Genomic DNA, 12,243 nt, shown 5'->3' with positions numbered 1-12,243 from the left:
AATATATATGTTTTTTCTTATACATACATATCTTTTCACTTAAAGGAAGTATATTACAGCTTCTCATTGGTGTATCCAAATTGCCAGCATCACTACTCTTGCACTCGGGCCATTTTTAACTAAAATAAGGGTTACGTGAACACAAGCACTGATACTGTGAGAGTCAATCTGATAATTCAGATGGCTACTAAGTGACTAAAGCGTGAGGAGCGTAACAGCGTGGATGTGCTGGACAAAGGGATGATTTATGTCGAGGCAGGACAAAGTGGGACTGCAAGATTTCATCACACTATTCAGAATGACATGCAATTTAAGACTTATGAATTGTTTATTTCTGGAATTTTCCACTTAATATTTTTGCACCGCAGTTGACCACAAGTAACTGAAGCCTAGAAAGCAAAACTGCAGATAAGGGGGGCTACTGTACAGTTGACCCTTGAACAACAGAGAGGTTTAGGGGTGCCAGGCACCTGGGCAGTTGAAAAATCCAAGTGTAATTTTTGATGCCCTAAAAACTTAAGCTGTCCCTAGGTATCTGCGGGGGATTGGCTCCAGGACCCCCCACAGATACCAAAATCCGAGGATGCTCAAGTCCCCTACCCTATATAAAATGGTGTAGAACAATGCATATACAATCCTCCGTCCACATCTGCGGACTCCCAACCATGGATCAAAAACAGTACAGATAGGGGGCAGCCAGATAGCTCAGCTGGTTAGAGCGCAGTGCTCTTCACAACAGGGTTGCCAGGTTTGATCCCCGCATGGGTCACTGTGAGCTGTGCCCTCCACAACGAGATTGAGACAACTACTTGACTGGAAGCTGATGGGTCCTGGAAAAACACAAATAAATCAATTTAAAAAAGTGAAAAACAAAACAAAACAGTACAGGTATTTATTGACAACAATCCACACATAAGTGAACCTTCGCAGTTCCAACTGTGACCTTTATGTTGGTCAAGGGTCAACTGTATTTGACGTTAATGAAAACCCAGTGATCATCCAAGTAGTCAAAGGAATCTGCATCACGAAATAGGCAAATCCCTCACATTGCATGTTTTAAAATTTCAGATACTGATTTCACTAATAAATCTAAGATTAGAGCCCTGAACAAAGGCTCACACTCTATTTGATGTTCCATCACTGACTCACAGTAAGATCTTGGGCAAGTCACTTGACCTTCTTATATTTCAGTGTGTCAAAATAGTCATAAAACTGAATAAAGCATGACCTCATTATAAACATAACAGACTTGAAATCTAAGATGCGCTTTGATACGTTAAAGAATTACCAAAAGATAACTCTAGCTGGTAAATACGAAGAATCAGAATAATGAATTTTCCTGTAAGTAAAATGATTCTGAAATGTAGTTTTTAGCGGGTAAAATCATGGAAAGCATTTGGGTGAAATAGGTTAAATGACAGAGGGAGAAATATTATTTTAGAGAATGCCTGGTTTTCGAAACTAGAGATTGTAGCAATTTAACCAAAATAATGTTAAGAAATGGAAAAATACTGGAAGCTAATGAATCCTTAATAATTAAACACATTTCATTTCTCCCATTATTTCTCCCTACTTTTACGATGTATACCATGTTTTAAATTGTATTTAATCATAATAACTACTATATGAGAAACCTGACAAAAGAATACAAATTCGTTTAGGAATGAAGCAATTTTAATGATCTGTTTGGCATTTAGACTTGTAACTCACTGGATCATTGAATGTCCTTTAAATCGATTTTGTATTAGTCCTCTTTCCTCTATTTCTCTATTTCCAACTCTCCGATTAATCTATACACTTTACTCCCATTCAGGTTTCCCTCCATGAGCACAGAATGGTGATGATGATTGGTAGATTTGTGAAGTGAAATGTCTTTCTGATCTGCAGAGGGAAGATTCACTGGCTTGCTGCTGCAGCCTCTCTTTAAATTGAACAGCAGGTTCACCTTTTCTGCAGCATTCTAGAAGGACCATAGTAAGAGCAGCTCCACAGATGATTGTCTGAGGTTACCCCAGAAGTCCTGTGGCATCTACAATGTGCTGAACATTTTCCATCTTTTAAAACATCTTTCTGCGGACTTTATCAAAGCCACAAATATAAGCAAAGCCCCTTCTAGCAGAGTTTGTCAGTCACACACTTTGCCACATTTTCTGAAAGAATAAGCAAATGATAACTTGCAACTGTTGTCCAGGCCCTGTAAACAAAACATCCAATTCTGCGTTCTGCCTTGGCAAGAAAAGCAACTGCAGCACTTTGTCAAGACTTTTTTTTCTTTTAAGTTTTGGGCTTCCAATTAATAGCTGGAATTGTCCTTTTTTTTCAGTTTACAAATAAATTGGAAACATTAGTAAATTTAAAGATTAAAATACTATTTAAAAATGAATATAATCGAGATTGTAGGGTAAAATAGGGTCCAGCTTCATAGTAGAGCCAATTAGCTGTGTGTTCCAACTGTAAGCTAGGGGACTCTAAGTACCTATTTTTTCCTTCTTTGTTTCTAGGGATTTTTGAATAAAGATCTGATCCCTCTCAGGACCAGGAAAATTAAGAGAAAAAAGCCAAAGCATGCATTTTAAGGTCTATAAAAGATGCACAGGTGCATTAATTTCAGTAAGACTGGAGCCACGTTGAATAGTATTTTCCATAGGAAAAAGAACAAAATAGCTGGGGAGAGTTATTATTCAAGCATACAAAAAAAAATCAGAGGAAACGTAAAACCATTATTATAAGAATGGCAAAGCATATGAGCACGACAGATTTAGCAACTGAGCATATATAATTTGTCTCACATATCGCTTCAAATTTTGAGAAGAAAAATGTCCGATCGATTTCTTGCATAAGGAAAACTGCTTTGCCCCTTCCAGAGCCCTCTCCTCGGCAGCTGAAGGTGTGCGGTCAATTCCTCTGTCCCCAGCAACTCTCGGCCTCCCCAAGCCCCAGGACCTCCCGCAGCTCACGGAACAGGACCCCGCTACCCCAAAGGAGCGGGAGGAGACTTAGAGGATCTCACAGGTGGGGTGGGGCTGGGGTGAGGGGCGGACGGCTTCCGAAGCCCAGGGCTGCGCCAGATCGGGACTATGCAGGCTCTCTGTCCTCGCTCCCGCCCAGGATGGAGCCTGCTTCGGCGACCCCGCACCTCTCCCCGAACACCTCGCGTCCGCCTCCGGGACCTGGGCTAGGGGCGGCGGGCGAGCAGAGAGCGGCGGGAGGCCCGACGCGCCGGGGGGTGGGGCCAAGCGGGCAAGGCCCGGCCCTCGCAGCGCCTCTGAGCGAGGCGGCCGCGGCGGAGGGATACGGAGCGCCGTATATATTTCACAGAGCGCAGGCTCGCACTTCGGCGTTGGTGCTGGGAGTCTCGTGGACGCGGCGCCGTTACTTGCATTCGGTCGGCGGCACAGGCGGCGGTGGCAGCGGCACAACGCTCAGCGCACACCGCGCCGTAGCAGCAGAACAGCAGCAGCAGCGGAGGCACCCTGCCGTCACAGCCCCTGCGCTGGTGCAGCCACCCTCGATCCCTCTGCTCTTCCACCCTTCGCTCGCACCATGGTAGGTCAGGAGTGGCAAACGCCGGCGTAGCAGCTCCCTGTCCATGATTTCTTCACAAATTTTTAGTTTGGTCCGCTTTTTCCTTTTTGTGCTTTTTTTTTTGGGGGGGGGGGCTTTTTCCTGTTTTCCGGGTATTACGTAGCAGTTGCAGTTAAGAAGGATGCATTCCGGATTTGCATCGGTTTCCTCGGCCAGGGATTCTCATTTAAATATTGGTCCCCTTGGAGCTGGACTTGGCTGGCCGGGGACAGGGGCTCCGGCTGCAGCTGCACCGGGGCTTCCGCATCCACCCCCTCCCCCAACCCCGCACCACTGCATCCAGCGCGCCGCACCCGGGCTGCCCGCAGCGCAGCGCTTGGGCCGGGGCCCCGGGGGGCGGGGGAGCCGGGCGGGGCAGGGCACTAGCTCCTTCCACCCCCCCCCCCCGGCCTCTCCCCAGGCTCGAAGGCGTCGGGTCTGGCATGCCGGGGAGAATGAATGGGTTAGAGCGAGCCGGTGGCGCACATTGCTCCGGCCCCGGCGTGGGGGTCGCCATCAGCTTCTCCCCCACCCTCTCTCAGCTGCTCTCCCCTCCTCCCTCTCGGGGGGCGCGGCGCGGGCGTGGGCTGGGAAGGAAGGAGCCGGGGAAGGGTGGAGTGGGGGCAGGAAGGCGAGGGGTGGGGGGCGGAGAGGGCGGAAGCGGCGGGCTGGCCGCTCTGCGCCGGGGTGGGGCATTGCGGTGTGGCCGGGGCGCTTGTCTCCGTATTTTGCACCTCCGCAGCCCCCTACTCAGTGCGGCAGTAAAGGCGTGCTTGAGCCTTGATACGCCCCGAGGCCCCTTCCCGCGGGAGGCACTGGGCTGGCGCTAATTGGGGCGGGGGGGGCGGGGGAGGAGGGAGCTGGCGCGCGGCTCGGTTTCCATTAGAGACGCAAAGTTTCTGCTCCGGGAGGAGGCGGCGGCGCGGCGGGCTCGCCGCCTGGGGGAGCTGACGCGGGTGGGAGGCGCGGGGCGGGCTGGGCCCCAACCCGCAGCTCGGCCCCGGAGTGGGGGTAGGAGTAGGAGGTAGCCCTGGCTTGGGAGGGGCGGCGCCCCCATCCCGGCGCTGGGGTCGCCTCGCCCCTGGCATCTCGCCTGCCCTCGCGGCACGCACCCCTGCCAGACCTCGCGCTTGGCGTTTCCCTACTCCGCGCCACTTCCCAGTCCGCAGGGAGATGCCCTCCACGTTTCCGCTTTCTCTGCAGCTTCTAGATTGTCAGATGAGCCTGTGCGCCTCACTGGGTGTGTTTTCCACAGCCCCCTTCCTCTCTCGGCGGGCAGGGCTGACATCACCCACAGCGTTTTCTGGTTTGTCGGGGTGGGGAGATGGCTCCATCAGGTTCAGAGTACCTTTACCTCCAAGGCCAACGCGATTGGGAGATATTTCTTTGTCGAGGAAGGCTGATGCTCTTGATAAACCCCTCTAATACGACAGTTTTGTAGCGAGGTGGGACTGTTCTCCCCGGTAAGGTGACTGCTTCTCTTGCGAGATGTGGCAGCGCTTTCTGTTGTGCAAGACAGACGTAGCCCTGGCGTTACATAAATCATTGTGTCTCCTTCATTTGATACAAAGAAAACCAACTTGCAGTCACTGGGGTAAAAAGCAAGGAAGACCCAGCTATATATAATTTGAAGAAAAAGAAAGTTTTTCAATATAATGGAACGCCGTTGCTATTTGTGAAAGTTTCCATTTAAGAGTTAGAATAAACTTAACACCTTTTGGCTTCCTGTTAGGACTGATTTTTGTTACTGGCTTCATTAGGTGTTCTCCATTAAAATAAAAATAACATATTAGCTCTCCTTGGGATCTCTAATTCCCCTGGCTGGAGGCATAGGTTCAGTATTGCAGAAACCAAATAATGCAAGTGAGAATTACCTTCGTGACCATTATCACCTCTAGTAACGCATGTTTACTATGAGCAGCTTATGTCATCTTTAAGGTGAGTAGAGTACATTATCCTCCAGGAAAGTTTCTCCTCTCCAGAAAAGAGGGTATAGGCTCATAATTATTGTGCAGTTTTCTGTGTACTTAGTTTTTTCAGTTTTGTTAACAGCTCAGTTGTAGGAGGGTCCGTTTTTTCCCTTGGCTTCTGAATCTGGATAATTTGACCATTGTAAATGGTAGGTTTTTAACAAATGACTGCTTAATTTAAATGATTGAAAGCATTTATTACATGGAAATGAAGTCGGTGGGGTAACACATTGCAGTATATTTATTTTTCCCCACTTAATTGTGTCATAAAATGGATAGAAAAGCCTGTTAATCCAACCCAGTGCTATTATGTAATGCCGGTTGGAGATTTGGAGCGCCCGCAGCAATGCGCAAGGTGCGCTAAAAGACTGCCCCTGGACGAGATCCTAGCTGCGGTGACAGCAGCGTCAGGCTGGGTCCCTTCTTGGATGGAAGCAGGGACTGCGGAGTCCCTGGCGCAGTAGGTGGCGCTCTTCTTTCTCAGAGCCTGCTGCTGCAGCCGATGCTGTGGGACCCTTTGCCACTAGAGGTGCCATTTTTCAAATTACAAACTGACCCTTCCTAGTTAGACCTCTTAGCACACAGCCGAAGGCCCAGAAGAGAATACGTGAGGTGAGATGTTGTCACTTCGTTGTCATCCTTTGTTTTTAAAATGGCATAAAGCGTTCCATTTATTCTAATTGTTTTCATTAAACGACACTGTGAGAGTTTTCAAACAGTTGATATATATATATGTATTTTTTAAATTGATTTTGGAAAGGTCACTATTGAAAGTTTAATTGGAAAAACAATGTTGATCTCAGAGTGTTGTAGATTGAATTATAACCTTTTCTTTTCTCCGTGTAGGCTGATCAGCTGACCGAAGAACAGATTGCGGGTAAGTTGATGACTTCACAAAGTCCCCAGTAGGCCAGAACTAGGCATGACTCAGTTTTGATCACTCCTTTGTCCCCTCGCCTCTATAAGCTGAACAATTTTCTAAGACTCTATATAAATGAAGCTAAGCAGAAATATTTAGGTCAGATGTTACACTTTGCTGGTATTTTGGAGATAATGTTGAAAGGAAGTGGAACTAAGAAGACCCATTTGTTACACTCCGTAGTAGCCAACTGTTTCACAGTGTGAGGTTTTGCGCATAATGAGATTGCACTGAGTCTGCCACTCAAAAATTTAGCTTAGAATTTTTGTGCCACAGGTCTTTCAGTAATCCATCATGAAAGCTTGGACTTGCTATTCTAAAATCAGTGGGAATGGGTGAAAATGAGTGTTAGGACGATTACAATTGGTAAGGGAGTTGTGTTAGTTTAGATTTTAGCTTTTAGTATTCCCTGGAGGACTTTTTTGAGATGGTTTCTCCTTAAGAGACCAGGAATGCCTTTGGAAAATTCTGAATACCATGCAGAGAGAACTCTGGTTACCTGGGAATGGACGTTTCTAGTAACCTCTTCATGTTGCTGTGAAACAAGGCATTCTTATGGCTGTAGAAATGTAACAGGAAGGGGCCTTAAGGGAATACATGGACCAATCTTCACTTGTCAGATTGGATTTAGGTCTAATTTAAATGTGTTCAAGCTTAGTCTTCTTTAAAAAAGGGAGAATATTGTAGTTTTACGGAGCCGGTTACCAGAAGCAATGTTTGCTTTATGGACTGCTGTATAAAGGCCAGTCCAACAGGACTATTGTGGTTTTTATTTCAGTAGATAAAGATCAGGCAGTTTCTGATAACCTGCACACCTTGGACAGCTTGCTTGGGCAAACCCCAGGGAAGAGTGTATTGTGGCTGGATTGGGTAAAGACATTCATTCTAAAAGGTAAACTTTTGTTTTTAGAATTCAAGGAAGCTTTCTCCCTATTTGACAAAGATGGTGATGGCACCATTACAACAAAGGAACTTGGAACTGTCATGAGGTCACTGGGTCAGAACCCAACAGAAGCTGAATTGCAGGATATGATCAATGAGGTGGATGCTGACGGTAAGGGCTTTAGAACTATGAATGAGTGCCAGTGTTGTGTAATTCAAGTTCAGACATGTTACAAGATTGCCTTTCGGTCCCCAGAGCAAAGCAGATGTGCAAAGAGCCTTTCTGTGGTTGCCTTACGGCCATTGACAATTAAAATAGAAGATTATGGGCCTGCCCTCCCCCCCCCCACTGTCTGTAACATTTCCTGGATCGGATCACGGTGGTGTTCTTCTATACCTCCTGTGACCCACAGCTCAATCATTTGTCAATTGGCCCGTGAGTCCACACGGAGTTCTATGGGGAAGTTAAAAATAGCCATGGACCTTTTTGAAAAGCTTATTGTCTCTTAAGAGGAGACGAGAAACCACAAGTGAAGTGGGTGAAGAGCACTCTTAGCCGTTAAGGGAGAATTGGATACATTGCGAGCTGTAGATGTGTGTGTTGAAGAGAATTTTGAAGATCACATGAGGCTTAGAGGTGTGGGGTACATGATAACCGCAGGGAATAGAGCTGTAGAACCTAACAGAAGGAGAAGATGTATAAGGCATGGAGCAAGAAAGAAGCGGTAACCCCTGTAGCAGTGGGTCACCAATCGGTCATCTTTTCCTCTCGGCTCTAGTAGACAGCAGACCTGTTATTGCTCACTTCCATCGGTAAACAGTTTTTGAGTACCCCTCCCCTGCTAAAACGTATTTTTGGAAACCCTGTATATGCACTAGTATATGTATTGCATAACGTAGAACATAGTGGATTTTTTAAAGGTGAGGGAAGAATAAACAGTTTGGATGTAGAGGACTTTCTAGGTTGACTTGATAGTCATTACAACCTATGGTATCAAAAGGTGGTAAAGCTGAGTTATACTTGTCACGTACATTTGTTGGTGCAAAAGTAATTGTGGTTTTTGCCATTGTTTTTAATCTTTTAAACCACAGTTATTTTTGCACCAACCTAATAGATTTAGGGGTTTTTGTTAATCTCTTTCACAATGGTTTCAGTCCATTCAAACTACTTCTAAAGGCTTTTCATACTTAATAATTGTTTTGGAAAAAAAGGTGGTTCATAGTTCTCCCTCATTTGCTCAGATGATCAGCCATCTGGGAACATGGGGTGACTTCCTCCTGTTTTGTGAGAATCCTGGGAGGCATGGCCTAGGAACTGGCAAAATGTATGAGGCCCTCAGATGGTATGGAACTAGCGGGGAGAGGTTGTCCCAGGCTACAGAATCTAGTGTTTGCAGTGAAGAAATATGCCTGAGGACATCGCTGCGTGGCTGTGAGCTAGCACTCCAAATAATTAATTTTGACTTGCCTGAATATCAATAATGCTGTCAAGTTTTGGAGGCCAGAAGGACTTGAAAGGATTTCTGAATTACTAATTTGATTTAAAGGTACTGGTGAAAAAGATTTACTTAGCCTAAGGCTTTTTTCCTTCTAATTTAACTTTATTTCCATTTAATTTAAATTACGTTGTTAATCGGTGGCTTGTCTTTGGGGTGTTCATCTATCTCTTAGTTTTAGAGGAGGAGTTGTTTGGAATACTGGCCATAGAACAGATTCTTCTGACAGTTTCATAAATGTTAATAGTCTGAGCTGAGCTCTGAAAACACTTTTGAGCTTTGCCCTTAATGGGAAATAAAGATACCGAGTTGAGGAGAAAACGATTAGGTAACTTATCATAACATGGCTGAGAAATGCCCCCTGGAGAAGACTTTCGGGGGCAAATGTAGGCCTTGACTAGCATCACTGGCCAAGGCAGAGTTAGACCAGAGTGATCGCCCTAACTTGGAGTGGAGGTTGGCGAGATAATCTCTAATACTTCCCTTGGGAGTGGAAAGATTCAGCCTGCAGTACCCTGTGCTTTTTTTTCTCCTGAACTGCACAGCCCCCTTCAGTGGTCAGGAATCGGTGTGTGCAGTTTTCCTTTGCATCATTAAATGCTATCCACGGCACTGATTATTAGTTTGAGTTCTGGGAACCATATGAAATCGCCCTGTGAAGTATTTCAATAGTTTAGACCTACAAATGGTTGAGCCTAATAAAATGATTTGCCAGTTTGTCCTAGAAGTGCTTACCATTCTGTAAAGCGCTTCTAAGATTTATCACTGCAGAGGGGCTTTCCTGGAGCACTTCCTTTACATGAGCTTTGTGTTTTTTTAATTTGAGGCAATGGCACCATTGACTTCCCAGAGTTTTTGACTATGATGGCTAGAAAAATGAAAGACACAGACAGTGAAGAAGAAATCCGCGAGGCATTCCGAGTCTTTGACAAGGTAATCGCGCCTCTGCATTGCAGAGGGTACTTCAGTGTGGCTGTTTTGCCATCGTTTCTGAAAGCTTTAACAATCTGTTCCAGTTGGAGCGCTTACCTAACTGCCTGATGCTCTGAAATCTCACTTTCCAATACCCTGACTTGTCACAGTAAACTTACTGAGTGAGGGTCAGCGTAATAACAGAAAATTTGAACCAGGTTTCTTGATTGTTAAGTTCAATTTGTTAGCTTTTTTTGGAAAGCCTGTGTGTTTTCGGAGTTCGCTGACTGCATGTGTGTAGTGGGGAGAGGTGGGAACTGGAGAGCAGAGGTGGCAGTAACGAGTGGGTATAACGAAGTCCGAGACTTACGTGCCCACACCGAGCCCCTACCAGCCACTGTCAGTAACATTGCTGAATGTTCACAGGATGGCAATGGTTACATCAGTGCGGCGGAACTACGTCACGTCATGACAAACTTAGGAGAAAAACTAACAGATGAAGAAGTAGATGAAATGATCAGAGAAGCAGATATCGATGGAGATGGACAAGTCAACTATGAAGGTAAAACACTGTTTCTTCAGCTCAGTTTTTTAAGTCTTTGTAGGATCTATAAACAAGTTCACTGCTCCACTAGACATTCACTGATTGATTTTTTTAATGCATAGTAGAGATGTTGTGTTCATTAAAGCTGCTTTTGAAGATAACTGAGTTATGATCATTTATCTTTTCAGAATTCGTACAGATGATGACTGCAAAATGAAGACCTACTTTCAACTCCTTTTCCCCCCTCTAGAAGAATCAAATTGAATCTTTTACTTACCTCTTGCAAAAAAAAAAAATCATTTACTCATTCTGTTTCTATATAGCAAAACTGAATGTCAAAAGTACCTTCTGTCCACACACACAAACAAATCTGCATGTATTGGTTGGTGGTCCTGTCCCCTAAAGATCAAGCTACACATCCGTTTTACAGTATCAATACTTGTACTACCTTAACGATAGGGAAGACGTAGCGGGCTCCTTGCAGTTCCATTTGCTAACGATTAACACACTGTTTGGGCTGGCCAGTTTTTCATGCATGCAGCTTGACAATTGAGCACAGTCAGGCATTTGTATTAAAAACGAAAAATGAAAAAAACAACTTCAAAACCTATTCAAATGGGTTCTAGGTTCAGTCTGTTAGTATAAATGGTCATCGCTGGTTTCGTGAAAGCAAACATTTTAGAATTGGTTTACCTCAGGATGTGTGTAGAAACATGGGTGAAGGATAAACTGTCTAGACGCAGCCCCACTAACAGGATGGGCCTCTTGTCCTTCTGTGGGCCCCGACCCGTGGTGACGGTGACACACCCTGGTGGCATGGCCACGTGTGTGGGTTTAGCGTTGTCTGCATTGTACTAGAGCGCAGTGGGTAGCAGGCTGTCACCGGTCACACAAATTTTTAAAGACCCTTTCCCCAAGGGAGCATCTTTGGACTCTCTGTTTTTAAAACCTTCTGAACCATGACTTGGAGCCAGCAGAGGTAGGCTGTGGCTGTGGACATCAGCACAACCATCAACATTGCTGTTCAAGAAATTACAATTTACGTCCATTCCAAGTTGTAAATGCTAGTCTTTTTATTTTATTTTTTTCCAATAAAAAGACCATTAACTTAAAGTGGTGTTAAATGCTTTGTAAAGCTGAGGTCTAAATGGGGACAAGGCACCTCTAAAGGCTCCCAGCCCAGCAGTGGGTTTCTCTTCCTATCTCCTTCCCTCCTCCCCTCCCTCCCCTCCCCCATATCCAAGCACCAACCTGTGAGCCTGAGACCTCGCCTGAAACCAGGCAGATACCGACCGCTTCGTCGTGTTTGTGGACATGCAGGTCTGTTGTATTTTCACTGGGGGGAGGGGGAGAGTGAATCATGGCAACTTAATGATTATTCAGGCAGTAGAGCTCTTAGCGAAAAAAAAACCACTTTCTCTCAAGCATGTATTTAGGGGTTCTCACTTGTGCTGCTGATGACCTGTTTTATGTAACTACTTGAGACCATCTGTGCAGGAGACATGATTTAGTGTGTCTGTAATTCAACCTTCGCTGTGTGTGGTAGAAGCAGTAGTCACTTTTCTAAGCCAGTCTCTTCATGCCTAAAGGACACTACCAGTCACCTTGTTGATTCACGATTTTTAATTGAGGATTATACTGAACCTTAGCCTCCTTTTTACTTTGTTTTTGGTTTTTTAAGTTGACTTGACTTTGCTTTTTTCCCCCCAAGTAGAACCAATCGTAGCCCTCAGCTTGAAAGTCAAACTGTAGCCCTGAGGGAATTTTGTATCTAATTATAAACCTGTAGTCAAAACTAAGAGATGCTGGTACTGGCCTTTGCAGCGTGATTGGTTCACTTAAAAAGCCCCCTTAAAGGCATATTGCATTTAGTGCAGAACTCTTGGAAATGAAGGCTGGATATGTATTTTTCAGGGTGTTCACTGCTTGTATCCTATTAGCAAGGAGATTTGGGTT

At 45.3% G+C, this 12,243-nt stretch overlaps 1 protein-coding gene across 1 annotated transcript; it reads left to right on the top strand.

Moving 5' to 3' along the window:
• Nucleotides 1-3,319: 3,319 nt before the first annotated feature.
• Nucleotides 3,320-11,980, top strand: CALM1 (calmodulin 1). The gene is made up of 6 exons (XM_033107015.1): nucleotides 3,320-3,546; nucleotides 6,381-6,411; nucleotides 7,364-7,507; nucleotides 9,658-9,764; nucleotides 10,170-10,305; nucleotides 10,476-11,980. Exons 1-6 carry the CDS (start codon nucleotides 3,544-3,546, stop codon nucleotides 10,502-10,504), a joined length of 450 nt encoding a protein of 149 aa, XP_032962906.1. The 5' UTR covers nucleotides 3,320-3,543; the 3' UTR covers nucleotides 10,505-11,980.
• Nucleotides 11,981-12,243: the final 263 nt, after the last annotated feature.

The sequence above is a fragment of the Rhinolophus ferrumequinum genome, chromosome 6 (assembly GCF_004115265.2).
Source record: "Rhinolophus ferrumequinum isolate MPI-CBG mRhiFer1 chromosome 6, mRhiFer1_v1.p, whole genome shotgun sequence".
NCBI classification, from domain to species: domain Eukaryota; kingdom Metazoa; phylum Chordata; class Mammalia; order Chiroptera; family Rhinolophidae; genus Rhinolophus; species Rhinolophus ferrumequinum.
The sequence above is the reverse complement of the archived record's forward strand: the minus strand, read 5'-3'. Positions and strand labels throughout refer to the sequence as shown.

Coding starts and splice junctions, on each gene's coding strand:
- CALM1 (XM_033107015.1), top strand. Junction 6,412..7,363: donor GACCGAAGAACAGATTGCGG/GTAAGTTGATGA, acceptor TTTTGTTTTTAG/AATTCAAGGAAGCTTTCTCC. Junction 9,765..10,169: donor CATTCCGAGTCTTTGACAAG/GTAATCGCGCCT, acceptor GAATGTTCACAG/GATGGCAATGGTTACATCAG.